The 17,396-nt window shown below is 37.5% G+C and overlaps 1 protein-coding gene across 1 annotated transcript in view; it reads left to right on the top strand.

The window, feature by feature from the left end:
- LOC122891043 (ankyrin repeat domain-containing protein 26-like) overlaps positions 1-17,396 on the top strand; it is a 117,337-nt gene that overhangs the window by 68,905 nt on the left and 31,036 nt on the right. The window contains exons 13-16 of the mRNA XM_044226424.1: positions 2,077-2,290; positions 5,679-5,862; positions 7,356-7,466; positions 8,819-8,971. Of these exons, the coding sequence (XP_044082359.1) occupies positions 2,077-2,290; positions 5,679-5,862; positions 7,356-7,466; positions 8,819-8,971 (662 nt within the window). The remainder of the gene's footprint in view (positions 1-2,076; positions 2,291-5,678; positions 5,863-7,355; positions 7,467-8,818; positions 8,972-17,396) is intronic.

A 17,396-nucleotide genomic window follows, 5' to 3' on the forward strand; every position in this document is an offset into this window, starting at 1 on the left:
TCATGCATATCTCTTTTAAGTTTATACTCAATTTTTTATGATAGACCTGAGTCCTGGGGAAAAAATGTATATGTGTGTGTGTGTGTGTGTGTGTGTGTGTGTACATTTTTAATTTAGTAAGATGAGGAAATGTGTATATTCAGCTTTTTATACTATATCTGAAAATGTGGAAGAACATTATTAAATATCTTTTAAATGGGTACACATATATTCTACTTTAGTAAGACATGGGAAATGGTTTTTATATGCTTTTTACATTCAGCACTGTATTGTGTGTGTGTATATTCAGCTCTTTAAAGCATGGCTGAAATCTTGAAAGAGTATTTTCTGAATAAAGTAAGAACCAATTAAAAAAAACTGATTAAATAGGTATACATGATTCCTCTAGTATCAGCATATCTAACATAAAATCTTCTAAGTTTCCAAGATACAGTCACAGCTATGAGGCTAGCATAACCCTATAAAGAAACTTGGAAAAGGACAACATCCAAATCAAATCAGCTGTAAAAATAATCTACTGTACTTATGGTATATGAATATTCCAATTAAAATAGCAAATCAAATCTAGCCTATTGAAGAAAGTAGTGTTTTTGTTTGTTTGTTTTTGTCTTGTTTGGAATAAAATGGTTCATGACCTGAAAAAAAAAAGACAGAGTGCATAAGCAGGGGAAGGATCTGGGCAGGGGGAGAAGCAGACTCTCCAGTGAGTAGGGAGCCCAATGTAGAGCTTGAACCCAGGACCCTGGGATCATGACCTGAGCTGAAGGCAGATGCTTAACCAACTGAGACACCCAGGCATCCCAGTAATATATTTGATATTGAAATCATTCAATATATATTTGATTAATGTATGAATGAGTGAATGTGAAAACATACAGTCTTTGATATGCAAAAAGTACTCATATACTCCTCAAACTTAACACACACAAAACAGGCAAACATATCAAAAAATGGGCAGAAGATATAAACAGACACTTCTCCAATGAAGACATACAAATGGCTATCAGACACATGAAAAAATGTTCATCATCATTAGCCCTCAGGGAGATTCAAATTAAAACCACATTGAGATATCATCTTAAACCAGTTAGAATGCCCAACATTAACAAAAGAGGAAACAACATGTGTTGGAGAGGATGTGGAGAAAGGGGAACCCTCTTCCACTGTTGGTGGGAATGCAAGTTGGTGCAGCCTCTTTGGAGAACTGTGTGGAGATTCCTCAAGAAATTAAAAATAGAGCTTCCCTATGACCCTGCCATTGCACTCCTGGGTATTTACCCCAAAGACACAGATGTCGTGAAAAGAAGGGCCATCTGTGCCCCAATGTTTATAGCAGCAATGGCCATGATCGCCAAACTATGGAAAGAACCAAGATGCCCTTCAGCGGACGAATGGATAAGGAAGATGTGGTCCATATACACTATGGAGTATTATGCCTCCATCAGAAAGGATGTATACCCACTTTTGTAGCAACATAGACGGGACTGGAAGAGATTCTGCTGAGTGAAATAAGTCAAGCAGAGAGAGTCAATTATCATATGGTTTCACTTATTTGTGGAGCATAACAAATAGCATGGAGGACAAGGGATGTTAGGAGAAGGGAGTTGGGATAAATTGGATGGGGAGGTGAACCACAAGAGACTATGGACTCTGAAAAACAATCTGAGGGGTTTGAAGTGGCGGGGGGGTGGGAGTTTGGGGTACCAGGTGGTGGGTATTATAGAAGGCACGGATTGCATGGAGCCCTGGGTGTGGTGAAAAAATAATGAATACTGTTTTTCTAAAAATAAGTAAATTGAAAAAAAAAGTACTCATATATTTTTTCTTTTTTATATTTAATTAATTTATTTGAGAACGAACATGACTGGGGCTGTGGGAAAGAACAGAGCAGGAGGGAGGAAGGGTGGAAAGAATCTCAAGAAGACTCTGTGCTGAGTGGAGCCCAATGCAGGGCTCGATCCAACGAATCTGGGATTATGTATGACCTGAGCTGAAACCAAAGGTCAGATGCTTAACCAGCTGAGCCACCCAGGTGCCCTATATATTTTATTTGTTTTTATTTTTTCTCTGATGTAGATTCTGTCAGTTTATTGAAAATCCAGCATGCGGTTCTTTCATATGAAAGATTAATAGAACTTATAAAATATCACTGTGGACAACTTAAAAGAAAAAATAAAAAAATGGAAAATATGGATAAGGGACTACAAAAGGAGCTATCAGAAACAAAAGAAATGATATCTAAGTTGGAGCTTCAAAAAGTAGAATGGGAGCATGAACTCTGCAGTTTGAGGTATGATATCTTGGTTTAAGGAAATACTTGGCCTATTTACCTTGTGTGTTTTGTTTAAATAGGGCTTGAAGTCAAGAGTGAGATCAAGAGTCGCATGCTCTACCAGTTGAGCCAGCAAGGCACCCTTTGAATTATTTACTTTTATCTACAGATGCATAGAAGTTTTGAAATTGCTAACTTACCTTCTGGGATTTTATAGGGAAGAAAACTTCTTTAGTATTGTGAAGTATGAGATTCTTCAAAATAATACATCAATGGATGATAGGGGAAACCAATAATACATTATATGTTATGCTGAGTGAAATAAGTCAAGCAGAGAGAGTCAGTTATCATATGGTTTCACTTATTTGTGGAGCATAACAAATAGCATGGAGTACATGGGGAGATAGAGAGGAGAAGGGAGTTGGGGGAAATTGGAAGGGGAGGTGAGCCATGAGAGACTATGGACTCTGAAAAACAATCTGAGGGTTTTGAAGGGGTGGGGGGGTGGGAGGTTGGGGTACCAGGTGGTGGGTATTATAGAGGGCACGGATTGCATGGAGCACTGGGTGTGGTGCAAAAATGATGAATACTGTAATGCTGAAAATAAATAAAAAGTAAATTAAAAACAAGATGTATAAATGTGTAATTTGAGTGTCACCTGCAATGAGAATTGACAAGCTCTATATCTGAGTATTCTGTTATCTAAAACTGAAAATTTGCTATAGACCATTTTCACCAAATTAATCCATGTTTCTATTATAGAGTTACAGTCCAAATTTGCATGTATAATCTTCAACAGAAGGCTTTTAAGATACTTTTTAAAAAACCTCCACTGAAGAGATTAAAATAAACACATTGTGTTCTGTGAAAATGTTGTCTCACAATTACCAAATTCTCCCAGTGTTCCTTGTACTTCTTTACCTGAATTAAAATCTGTGTATAATTGGGAAAAAAATGGAGCAGGGACACCTGGATGGCTCAGTTGGTTAAGTGTGTGCCTTTTGCAGGTCATGATCCCGGGGTGCTGGGATTGAGTCTCCCATTGGGCTTCTTGCTCAGTGGGGAGCCTGCTTTTCCCTCTCCCTCTGCCTGCTACTCCACCTTTTTGTGTTCTCTCTATCAAATATATAAAATCTTTTAAAAAATGAAATGAATAATCAACAAGGTAAATTGAGAGTATTTCAGAAGAAGAAACATAAAAATCATAGGGCAACAGATATTCGACTCCCTAGCCTAGTCCTAGATCACAGTAATCTGTGGGTGTACATTGTGTAAATGCATCTGCAGATGCTGTCGTACACTACCTTACTTGTGATGTTTCATGAAGTAGCAATTTATTTGTAGTGAATTATAACTTCTTTATAAACAGGAACTTCTTTTTTTTTGATTTTTTAAAAAGTTATTTAACTTATTTTTTATTTATTTTCAGCAATCCAGTATTCATTATTTTTGCACCACACCCAGTACTCCATGCAATCCGTGCCCTCTCTAACACGCACCACCTGGTACCCCAACCTCCCACCCCCCACCCCTTCAAAACCCTCAGATTGTTTTTCAGAGTCCATAGTCTCTTGTGGTTCACCTCCCTTTCCAATTTCCCCCAACTCCCTTCTCCTCTCTATCTCCCCATGTACACCATGCTATTTGTTATGCTCCACAAATAAGTGAAACCATATGATAATTGACTCTCTCTGCTTGACTTATTTCACTCAGCAGAATCTCTTCCAGTCCCGTCCATGTTGCTACAAAAGTTGGGTATTTGTCCTTTCTGATGGAGGCATAATACCCCATAGTGTATATGGACCACATCTTTCTTATCCATTCGTCTGTTGAAGGTTATCTTGGTTCTTTCCATAGTTTGGCGACCATGGCCATTGCTGCTATAAACACTGGGGTACACATGGCCCTTCTTTTCACTACATCTGTATCTTTGGGGCAAATAGCCAGTAGTGCAATTGCATGGTCATAGGGAAGCTCTGTTTTTAATTTCTTGTGGAATCTCCACACTCTTCTCCAAAGTGGCTGCACCAACTTGAATTCCCACCAACAGTGGAAGAGGGTTCCTCTTTCTCCACATCCTCTCCAACACATGTCGTTTCCTGTCTTGCTAATTTTGGCAATTCTAACTGGTGTAAGGCGATATCTCAATGTTTTTTTTTTTTTTAATTTTTTATTTATCTATTTTTTTATTTTTATTTTTTTTTCCTCCCAATTTATTTATTTTCAGAAAAACAGTATTTATTATTTTTTCACCACACCCAGTGCTCCATGCAAGCTGTGCCCTCTATAATACCCACCACCTGGTACCCCAACCTCCCACCCCCCCGCCACTTCAAACCCCTCAGACTGTTTTTCAGAGTCCATAGTCTCTCATGGTTCACCTCCCCTTCCAATTTACCCAAATTCCCTACTACTCTCTAACGCCCCTTGTCCTCCATGCTATTGGTTATGCTCCACAAATGAGTGAAACCATATGATAATTGACTCTCTCTGCTTGACTGATTTCTCTCAATGTGTTTTTAATTTGAATCTCCCTGATGGCTAGTGATGATGAATAGTTTTTCATGTATCTGATAGCCATTTGTATGTCTTCGATGGAGAAGGGTCTGTTCATATCTTCTGCCCATTTCTTTATATGATTGTCTCTTTTGTGTGTGAGTTTGAGTAGTTCTTATAGATCCTGGATATCAACCTTTTGTCTGTACTGTCATTTGCAAATATCTTCTCCCATTCCGTGGGTTGTCTCTTTGTTTTCTTGACTGTTTCTTTGGCTGTGCAGAAGCTTTTGATTTTGATGAAGTCCCAAAAGTTCATCTTCGCTTTTGTTTCCTTTGCCTTTGGAGACATATCTTGAAAGAAGTTGCTGTGGCTGATATCGAAGAGATTACTGCCCATGTACTCCTCTAGGATTCTGATGGATTCCTGTCTCACATTGAGGTCTTTTATCCATGTAGAAGAGAAAAACTCGACCATTCTCTTACACCGTACACAAAGTTAAACTCAAAATGGATAAAAGGCCTCAATGTGAGACAGGAACTTCTCTTTTTAAATAGTAACTAAATTATCTTCTCTAGTGGAGGAGTAATTATGAGTATGTGGACAAACAATAATTTTCCAATCTTTCTTGAATAATTTCAAATTTCCTTTCCCTAGTATCTCCCAGAGATGTCTCCCAGAGATACTAGTACTAAGCAGCATAATGCTTTTTCATTGCTTCTTTTCAATTATATACACCTTTTGGAAGAGATTGAAGTGAGAAATTACAAACATGAGCCCTAGAAAGGAAAAAAAATGAGAACATACAAATTTCATTTGGATAATAAACCAGCATATGTGGCACCAGATCATAACATGAGCTTTTTATTGTTTACAAAACAACTTTTAAAATAAGCACATTTATTTGCAGATTAACTTTAAAACAAGAAAAACAAAAAAGAAGAAACGCTGAAATGTTATATGAAAAGATTCAGGAGCAACTAACAAAAAGAGAAGAGCAGTATAAGAAAGAAGTTGAAATAAAACAAGAACTTGATTTTAAGCTTAGAGCACTAGATGCAGAATTGAGGAATGTAAGAAATAATTTCAATCAGGTAAGTCTGATAAATATTGCATATTTCTATCACTATTATTTATAATATCCCTTTGATTTAATGTATATTACTTAGGTATAAAATAGATAAAAATTTAGTTTTATACTAATAGGAACTATGATATTTATAGCTAATATCATTAATTTATTGGAATTCTTGGCTTCTCATATAAACCCTATGTATATTTTCTGAATGAAGGGATGGAGGGTAAATTGACATAATATGCATGTTGGCTATTTTTTTAAAAATATTTATTTTTAGAGAGAGAGAGCATGAATAGGGGAATGTGTAGAGGGGGAGGGAAAAGGAGGGATAAGAATCTCAAGCAACTCTGAGTGCAGAGCCTGACTTAGGGTTGGATCTTAAATCCTTGAGATCATGACCTGAGCTGAAACCAAGAGTAAGACACTTAAGCAACTGAGCTACCCAGGCACCCCGGTTTTGGATCTTTTATATTAAAATATAGGCTAAATCACCTTGAGACTCTGATGGAATTAGTTAAATGTTTTGTAAAGAAATTTTATTTCACATACTATATCTACCTGTATATCTATGACAAATTTAGCTGTCATTTAAATTAAAATTTGAATTATTCGTGTAGGATAAAAATCTTTGTATTTAAAAAGGCTACTTCTTTTGAACAGTTTCTTAAGTTCTCTTAAGCTTTTGATTTTTTTCCAATTTATTTATTTTTAGAAAAACAGTATTCATTATTTTTTCACCACACCCAGGGCTCCATGCAATCCATGCCCTCTATAATACCCACCACCTGGTACCCCAACCTCCCACCCCCCTGCCACTTCAAACCCCTCAGATTGTTTTTCAGAGTCCATAGTCTCTCGTGGTTCACCTCCCTATCCAATTTGCCCCAACTCCCTTCTCCTCTCTAACACCCCTTGTCCTCCATGCTATTTGTTATGCTCCACAAATAAGTGAAACCATATGATAATTGGCTCTCTCTGCTTGACTTATTTCACTCAGCAGAATCTCTTCCAGTCCCGTCCATGTTGCTACAAAAGTTGGGTATTCATCCTTTCTGATGGAGGCATAATACTCCATAGTGTATATGGACCACATCTTCCTTATCCATTCATCCGTTGAAGGGCATCTTGGTTCTTTCCATAGTTTGGCGACCATGACCATTGCTGCTATAAACATTGGGTACAGATGGCCCTTCTTTTCACGACATCTGTATCTTTGGGGCAAATACCCAGGAGTGCAATGGCAGGGTCATAGGGAAGCTCTATTTTTAATTTCTTGAGGAATCTCCACACAGTTTTCCAAAGTGGCTCCACCAACTTGCATTCCCACCAACAGTGGAAGAGGGTTCCCCTTTCTCCACATCCTCTCCAACACTAGATTCAAATTAAAACCACATTGAGATATCACCTTACACCAGTTAGAATGGCCAAAATTAACAAAACAGGAAACAGTATGTGTTGATTTTTTTTTTAACGGTGTCATACAAAATCCTAATGAAAATATGTCTTTAGGTTGTGGAAGAACGGTATTATACTGAAAAACAACTTTGTCGAGAACAGGATGCCAGAATATTACAAGATGGAATTCTAAAGAATCACCTTTGCAAACAAGAGGAGATAGAAGTGGGTAACAAAAGGAGTTCTGGGGTATTTTCTTTAGTTATTTTGAAGTACACTTGTGTATGTATTTGTATGCATATATATTTTATTTTCTGAAATTATTGTTTTATCTACATGTGTGTACATATATGTGTGTGTGTGTATATATATATATATACACTTCATGTCTGTGTATATATATATGTATACATATATATTTGTATATATATATTTTCTCCATGTATGTATGTACATATATTTTAAAAGCCAACACTGCAAGTATAGAGGATTTTTAAAGCATGCATATTTTGAAATTGAGATTCAATTAAGTGGATTAACTTGACAGTTAGCTCCAGATTTCCCAAGTGAACTGAATAAAAAGTACAGTATCTCAGTACTTTTTATACATATATATAAGTATATGTTTATAAGTATAAATATATATATTTATATACATATATACTTTTATATATTTATACATTTATGCAAACTATACATAGTAGCTTTATATACATTTTAGGTTGGCATAATTTTATTCTTATTTATATAAATTTGAATTTTTAGTCTGAAATCATGTATCCTTATGACCTTTTAATCCTTTGCAGGCCCTTCCTTTTCATTAAATCATAATTTGGGACAATTGTGATGAGCTTTAGCAAAACTATATTTGATTTAATCTTCCCACTGCTATTTATAATTTTTTAAGCAATTTTACAAATAATTTGCTCATTTCAAATCTCAGTTACTATCATTTGGGCCTAAGTTTATCCAACACAAAGAGAACTGTATCTCTGTTATTTATTAATTGGGCATTGGATCTCCATTTTCAGATTAATGAGGGGTGGCAGGATTCTTGTGTAGCAGGAATGGAGGTCATGGAGAGAGGTGAAAGCCAGGTCATCTAGGGTCTTGAAGGCCATTAGAATGACTTCACTTACGTTCTGAGATAGTTATCTATTAAAAGGATTTGAGCAGAGGATTGAACATGTGAGGAACTCTGACATTAATTGAAGCCTCTAATAAAAAAGAGGGAAAACATTTCATACTGTAGACTTGACCAATGCTAGTCCCACCTATATACCCATTTCTTTTTGAGACTTCAGTCGATTGGGAAGCTTTGGGAAAATTCACCCACAAGGAAAGGATAGTGGGGCTGAATTAATTATCTAAGTAACATAATACTGACTAGGCAGATAACATCTTTTTGTGTCTTTAGCCAAATTCATTAAACAGCCATAATGTATACATGTTAGGAAAAGAAGATGAATTGATGTTTGTAGTGAAATTTTCCAAGTACATAGGTCAAAGTTATATATTGTTAGCATAATTTAATAGTAAGATGATTTATAAAACCAGTAACAGAAATGTCTTATTAGGTTGCTGTGAGACAACTTCAAGAAGAACTGGCCAATACCCTAAAAAAACTATCTATGTCAGAGGCTTCACTGGAGGTGACATCACGTTGTCCTATGAATTTAGAAGATGAGGTAAAAGACTTAAAGGAAAAACTGGCTCAGAGTAGGAATCAGGTATGTATGAAATGTCACATGTCAAGTTAATCTGTAGTTGGTTAAATAATATGAAGTGTTTTAGGATGCTTATTTCCATGGACCACTTCCTTCTATTTTTCATTATAATTAATTTAGTATAATTTTAGTATCTTCACAATGTACTTATCTTAAACTTTGACTTTCATTCTGTTATTTGTTTTATACATTTTTTCTTATAGTAGTTACCCTTAGGAAAGTTGAAACTTATACATCATTCTTCACAGAAATTGGGACTTTTTTCCTACTAAATAGTTTTTTAAAAAGACTTATTTATTTATTTGTTGTGGAGGCAGTTGGAGAGGCAGAGGGAGATGGAAAGAATTTCAAGCAGACCCCTGCCCAGCAGAGAGCCCCATGCTGGCTTGATTCCATGACCCATAAGATCATGACCTGAGCTAAAATCCTGAGTTGAATGCTTAACCAACTGAGCCACCCAGGTGTGCTAAATAATGTTTTTTAATGATCTCTCTGTTACCATCATGAGCTAAGCTATGTAAAAGCAGAAGATAATGTTTAATAGAATGTTTAAGGAAATTGTCTTATTTCTCATCTTCACTTTTTTGAATGGATACAGAATCTGTACTGATTTCAGGATAACTTGTACAGAGAAGTGATTTCACAAACCAGTTGAACTTCGGCATTTCCTTCATTTTCTTTTCCTTTTCAATATATAATAAATGCACAGAAATATTTAGTTCATGTATACTATATACACCCAAAAGAGAGAATTAAGAAAATTATCTAGGTCTTGCCATTGGATTTTTTTTAAAGCTGTATTGAGATGGAATGCAAATTCCATACAATTCACCCATTTAATATTTGTAGTTCAATGTTTGGGTATATTGATGGAATTGTGCAACCATTACTGCCATCAAGTAGGACGTATTTTTTTTCCAATTTATTTATTTTCAGAAAAACAGTATTCATTATTTTTTCACCACACCCAGTGATCCATGCAAGCCATGCCCTCTGCAATACCCACCACCTGGTACCCCAACATCCCACCCCCCCCACTTCAAACCCCTCAGATTGTTTCTCAGAGTCCATAGTCCCTCATGGTTCACCTCCCCTTCCAATTTACCCAAAAGCACATACCCTCCCCAATGTCCATAACCCTACCCTCCTTCTCCCAACCCCCCTTCCCCCAGCAACCCACAGTTTGTTTCGTGAGATTAAGAGTCACTTATGGTTTGTCTCCCTCCCTATCCCATCTTGTTTCATGGATTCTTATCCTACCCACTTAAGCCCCCATGTTGCATCACCACTTCCTCATATCAGGGAGATCATATGATAGTTGTCTTTCTCTGCTTGACTTATTTCGCTAAGCGTGATACGCTCTAGTTCCATTCATGTTGTCGCAAATGGCAAGATTTCGTTTCTTTTGATGGCTGCATACCCTGAAAAGAAACCCTTAATCCTTGCCCCCAGGCTCACACAACCACCAGTCTACTTTCTGCCTCAATAGAGTTTCCCATTCTGAATATTTCATATATGGGGAATCACACAATGTGTGGTCCTTTGTGACTAGCTTCCCCCGCTTAATGTTTTTGGGGTTTATCTGTGTCATAGCATATATCAGTGTTTCATTCCTTATTATCAAACAGTACTCCATTGTGGGCTAAAACCCTTGTTCATTCATCATTTGATGCACCTTTGGGTCGTTTCCTCTTTTTAGCCATTAATAATGCTGCTGTGAACGTTCATTTAGTTATTGTCTGGACATCTATTTTTATTTTCCTGCCATCACATTTTATCCTCTCAGTTAATTGGGTCGATTTCACCATCTCTCAGTCTTTTTATTTTTAATGAACATATAATGTATTATTTGTTTCAGGGGTAAAGGTCTGTGATTCATCAGTCTTACACATTTCACAACATTCAGCTTAGCATGTTCATCACCTGGCCATCCCATTCCTTGCACCTCCCTCTTCTCCAGCAACCCTCAGTTTGTTTCCTGAGATTAAGAGGTTGTCTCCCTCCCCAGCCCCATCTTGTTTCATTTTTTCCTTTCCTACTCCCCAAACCCCCCACGTTGCTTCTCAAATTCCTCCATATCAGAGAGCTCATATCATAATTGTCTTTCTCTGATAGACTTATTTCACTCAGCATAATACCCTCCCTCTAGTTCCATCCACGTCATTGCAAATGGCAAGATTTTATTTCTTTTGATGGCTGCCTAGTAGTCCATTGTGTGTATATACCACATCTTCTTTATCCATTCATCTGTTGATGGACATCTAGGTTCTTTCCATTGTTTGGCTATTATGGACATTGCTGCTATAAACATTTGGATGCACGTGTCCCTTCGGATACCTACATTTGTATCTTTAGTGTAAATACTCAGTAGTGTGGTTGCTGGGTCATAGGGTAGCTCTATTTTCAATTTCTTGAGGAACCTCCATGCTGTTTTCCAGAGTGGGTACACCAGCTTACATTTCCACCAATAGTGTAGGAGGGTTCCCCTTTCTTTGCCTCCTTGCCAACACCTGATGTTTCCTGACTTGTTAATTTTAACCATTCTGACTAGTATAAGATGGTATCTCAGTGTAGTTTTGATTTGTATTTCCTTGATGCCAAGTGATGTTGAGCACTTTTTCATCTGTCTGTTGGCCATTTGGGTGTCTTCTTTGCAGAAGTGTCTGTTCATGTCCTCTGCCCATTGCCTGATTGGATTATTTGTTCTTTGGGTGTTGCGTATGATGAGATCTTTATAGATTTTGGATACTAGCCCTTTATCTGATATGTCATTTGCAATTATCTTCTCCCATTCTGTCAGTTGTCTTTTGGTTGTGTTGACTATTTCCTTTGCTGTGCAAAAGCTTTTGCTCTTGATGAAGTCCCAATAGTTCATTTTTGCCCTTTCTCCCTTGCTTTTGGGGATGTTTCTAGGAAGAACTTGCTGTGGCTGAGGTCAAAGAGGTTGCCGTCTGTGTTCTCCTCAAAGATTATGATGGATTCCTGTCTCATATTGAGGGCTTTCATCCATCTGGAGTCTATTTTTGCGTGTGGTATAGGAAGATGGTCCAGTTTCATTCTTCTGCTTGTGGCTGTTCAATTTTCCCAACACCATTTGTTGAAGAGACTCTCTTTTTTCCATTGGGCATTCTTTCCTGCTTTGTTGAAGATTAGTTGACCATAGACCTGAGGGTCCATTTCTGGGCTCTCTATTCTGTTTCATTGATCTATGTGTCTGTTTTTGTGCCAGTACTACACTGCCTTGATGATGACAGCTTTGTCATAGAGCTTGCAGTCTGGAATTGTGATGCCTCCGGCATTAAGCCCTGCATTAGGCTCCCTGCTCAGCAGAGGGCCTGCTTTTCCCTCTCCCTCTGCAGCTCCCCCTGCTTGTGTTCTCTGTCTGTCAAATAATTAAGATGTTAAAAAAAAACACAGAAACTTAATTATGTTGAGCATCTCATCTTTTTATGTGTGTTATTATCCATTTCTATATCTTCCTTATAGACTGAATCAATTATTTTCCCATTTCTTTATTGGGTTGTCTTTTCATTATTGTAAGAGTTATTTGCATATCTCAAATACAGATCCCTTATCAGATATAAGATTTTGAAATCTTTTCTTTTATTCAGTAGCTTGACTTTTCACTTTATTGATGGTGACGTTTGAAGCAAAGACGTTTTTAATTTTGATGAAATATACTTAATCATTTTTTGTCTTTTGTTGTCATATCTAAGAAACTGTTGCCAAATCCAGTCACAAATGATACACCTATTTTTTTCTATGAGTTTTATAGTTTTAGCTCTTATTTTTTTTAAAGATTTTATTTATTTATTTGACAGAGAGAGATCACAAGTAGGCAGAGAGGCAGGCAGAGAGAGAGAGAGGAAGCAGGCTCCCCGCTGAGCAGAGAGCCCAATGCGGGACTCGATCCCAGGACCCCGAGATCATGACCCGAGCCGAAGGCAGCAGCTCAACCCACTGAGCCACCCAGGTGCCCCTAAAAAGACTATTCTTATTCCATTTGTTTTATACCCTCGTTGTACATCAGTTCACCATAATGTAGCATTTTCTTTTTAGATGGTCAATTCTAATACAATGATCTATATGTCTATCCTTATGTCACTCTCCAATCAAATTTTATGAGACATCTTCCCTTGTCCTCTTGCAAATTACCGCTCACTTATGTAATAATAAAAAGTTACTGTAGTAGAACTTAACCTTACTCCTGTAGACATTTTTTGCTTCTTAAAAAGGAGAGTTTTACCAACTTATGCCTTGCTGACTCCATGTTCCGATGACAAGTTAGGCTCAAAAAGCTAGAGTCTTGTTTCTTTTCTCCATTCATATCTTCAGTCTCTCACTCAGTGCTTCCCATATCCATTTTCATGAAATCTTGGTTGTAGGATCTGCTGTCTACTATTTACTTCATTATGTTTTATGAACTTGTTATAAAGTGTAGACTCATCCATAAATTTCACCATCTAGGAAGGAAAAGATGAACTCTGGGCGTTTAACTTTCCTGTTTTGAAATCTTGCTAATCCAAAATTGCAACTCACAATTAGATACTCTTTTGACCTGGTTCTTGTGTATAACACTGGTGTTGATCCTGTTCTTGGCACAGATCCTACATTGTCAGAAAACACAGTTGTCTTTATCCATCTTCTTTTAGTTTAATTAGAAAGATATGTACTTTAATGGCTCAATACGTAGTTAATGGAATAAACATTTATTACATTATTTCAAGAACACAGCTGTAAATTATCAGGTTTTATTTAACGGAGTTCTCAGAGACAAATAGTAGATAATCAGTTTGAATTCCAAACTGATTTCCCATATCAGTTTGTATGATATGGGAAAGCTTTGTGGCACAACATAAAGACGAGATGGTCTTACTTACCTCCCCACATAAATAAGCTTGGAGTAAGATAAAGGAGAAGTTATACTCGATTTAAATAATGCCAAAGGACAGTACCTTTGGTTTTCTACTGAAAAGATTAAAAATGATTCCATAATGTTCTCTTTATTTCCTCACTGATGAAAGCAGAATAAAGATTGAGTATTAGATTGATTAAAAAATACTCAAAGCTGTCTATTTCTTTTAGAATTTCAGTTAATGGAAATCAGGTAAAAGGTCAAATTTTGGTTATTGAACCATTTCTAGTTTTTTAGCTATTATACTTCAAATCATATTGTCTCTCTGCTTGTGAGTTTTTCTTTTCCCCTCACTTGAGGGGGAAATCTGAAAATGCGTTCCTGCCAGTTGTAATAATTTGTAATTGAAGGGAAACTTAGAAAGATATCTCAAGAGAAAAGAAGATGGTGGCAGAGTAAGAGGAGCCTAGGTTTACCTAATCCCTGAAGACTAACAGAACAAAGTCCACTATTTGAGAGAAGAGGCCACACCAAAGAAGGTAAGAAGTACCCAGATGTGGTTTAGGAGAGAAACAGATCCTGGCTGCTGCAGAGGAGAGGGAGTCATGGTCATGGAGAAGGGCAGGAGCGAGACACGGGACTGTGCAAAAAGAACATTTCCCTGTAGCCACTGTCTACACTGGAAAGTGAGAGCTTAATTTCATGAGTTCTTACAACTAGGGGGGCTTAAAACCTGGAATTCTAAAGGTGATTGGGCTTGGCTGGGATAGAGCTTGTAGTGCACTGTGCTGCTCTTGGAGAAGAGGCAGGCAAACAACCCGGGAGCATACAGCATGGAAACAGTGATCTGGACAGTGTCTGGGGCATACAATAGGGAAATTACTCACTCTTTTTAGAGCATTTCCCTGAGAGGCAGTGTTCACAGAGACCACCCTCTAGGAACAAAGGAACCAGCTGGTACCATTTCCCTCCAGTGCCCCTCAGCACAATCACAGAGCCATCTGTGGGAAGCAGTGCAGCTCTGACACTGGCTGCCTAAACTGCTTACACCGAGCACCATCCCCTCGTACTCCAGTGGAACTGCCCTGCTCAATCATTCTTGCCTCAGTTCCACCACAGCAGGCCTTTCCCCCAGAAAATCAGCACAAGCCCCTGCCCACACCTCATTGGACCAGATTCAGGAAGGCCTCAGTTCCAGTGGAGTTGGTGACAGGTCTCATTTTATAAGCACACCAGGGCACACCTAGTTAAAAGTTGCTACATTCAGGCCAGGTACCAAACACTGCCCACAGCAGTGAGGGAGTGCCTCTGCAGATGTCTGGCCTGAAGGATAGAGCAGCCAGAACACAACAGCAGAGTGCATGCTGCACACACTAGACATACTCCCCTAAGCACGAGACCCTGGGTGCTACATGACGTCTTTTTGCATAAGTCCATTGCTTTTGGGAGCAGATGACATAACTGGCTTTTATAACACAGAGAAGCTGGCAGAGACTTAGATAAAATGAGAAAACAGAGGACTTTATCTCAAATGAAAGAACAGGATAAAGCCACGGGTCCAGAGATTGAAGTGAGACAGATGTAAATATCATGGCTGATGGAGGATTTAAAGCAGTGATCATAGGGACACTCACTGGACTTGAGAAAAGAATGACAACATCAGTGAGACCCTTACAACAGAGATAAAAGAGTTAAAAAAGAGTCAGAGTTGAAGAGTGGAATAAATGAGCTAAGAAACACACGTAATGCAATGAACAGCAGGCTGGAAAAAACAGAGGAACAAATTAACAACTAAGAAGTCAAAGTAATGGAAAGCAATGAAGCCAAAGAAGGGGGAGAAAGAAGAATTATGCAAAATGAGACCAGACCTAGGGAACTCAGTGACTCCATCAAATGTAATAACATTCATGTTACAGGAGTCCCAGTAGAAGAAGAGAGAAAAAAGGTGTAAGAAAACTTGTTTCTTGAAATATAGCTGAAAATGTCCCTAATCTAGGGAAGGCAACAGACATCAAGATCCAGGAGACACAGAAAACTATCCAAATCAACAATAGTAGGCTAACACCAAGACCTATTGTAACTGAATTTGCAAAATATACTGATAAAGGAAACATCTTAAAAGCAGGAGAACAAGTCAGTAACTTTCAGGGGAAACCCCTTAAGGCTAGCAGGAACTTTTTCAGCAGAAACTGTGCAAGCCAGAAGGGAGTGGTATTATCCATTCAACGTGGTGAATAAGAAAAATCTGTAGCCAAGAATACTCTATCCAGCAAGCCTATTACTCAGAATAGGAGAGATAGAGTTTCCCAGATAAAAACTAAAGGAGTTTGTGACTACTAAATTAGCCCCACAAGAAATATTAAAGGGGACTCTTTGAGTGGAAAGAAGAGACAAAATGTGACAGTATAAAGGCAGGAAACACAAAAGTAGCAAAAATGAACATTTATATAAAAAATAAGTTAAGGAACTCAGGAAAAAAGAATATAAAATATAATACTTTACCTAAAGCATGGGGAGAAGAAGAGAAAAGAATGGGCTCAAACTTAAAGACCAGCAGCTTAATATAGACTGCTATATGCAGAAGAGGTTATATACAAATTATATATCAAACCCCCCTAATAGTGGTGTCTGTGTGGCTTAGTTGGTTAAGCATCTGACTTGATTTCAGCTCAGGTCATAATCTCAGGGTTGTGAGATTGAGCCCTGCACTGCACTCTATTCCGGCCATGGAGTCTGCTTAAGATTCTCTTTCCCTCTCCCCACTCCACTCATGCCCTCTCTAAAAAGAAAACAAAACCACTGATAAACACTCAAAGAGGAGAAAGAAATCCAAATATATCACTAAAGAAAACCAGTAAAACATCAAAGACACAAAAAATGATCAGAGAAAATCTCTAGAAACAACCACAAAGCAAGTAGTAAAATGACAAATACATATCTATCAATAATTACTTTGGATATAAATGGGGTAAGTGCTCCAATCAAAATACATAGGATGTCAGAGTGGATTAAAAAGAAGAAGAAGAATAAGAAAAAATCAAGACCCATGTATAAGCCACTTGCAAGAGTTTTATTTTTGTCCTAAGGACACCTGCAGATTGGAAGTCAGGGGATGGAAAAAGCATGTATCCTGCAAATGGATATAAAAAGAAAACCAGAATAGTAATACTTACATTGGACAAAACAGAGTCTAAAAGAACGACTGCAGTAAGAGACAAGAGCACTATATCATAATGAAGAGGACAATCTGACAGGAAAAAGAACTATCTGTTGTAAATATTTATGCACCCAACATGGGATCACCCAAGTATATAAAACAATTAATGACTAACATAAAAGAACTAATTGATAATAATACAGTAATACTAGGGTCCTTTAATTTTATTATATATGTTTTAAATGAAATTCATTTCTTTTATTCCCAATTGCAAAAGTATCCATGAAGACAATGTACAATTCAGATATTTTAGGAAGGAATAGAAATAATCAATAGTTGGGTACTTTAACTCACCACTTACATCAATAGACAGGTCAGAAAGTCAACAAAGAGACAGTGGCTTTATATGATGCACT

The sequence above is a fragment of the Neovison vison genome, chromosome 12 (genome assembly GCF_020171115.1).
Source record: "Neovison vison isolate M4711 chromosome 12, ASM_NN_V1, whole genome shotgun sequence".
Taxonomy (NCBI): Eukaryota; Metazoa; Chordata; class Mammalia; order Carnivora; family Mustelidae; genus Neogale; species Neogale vison.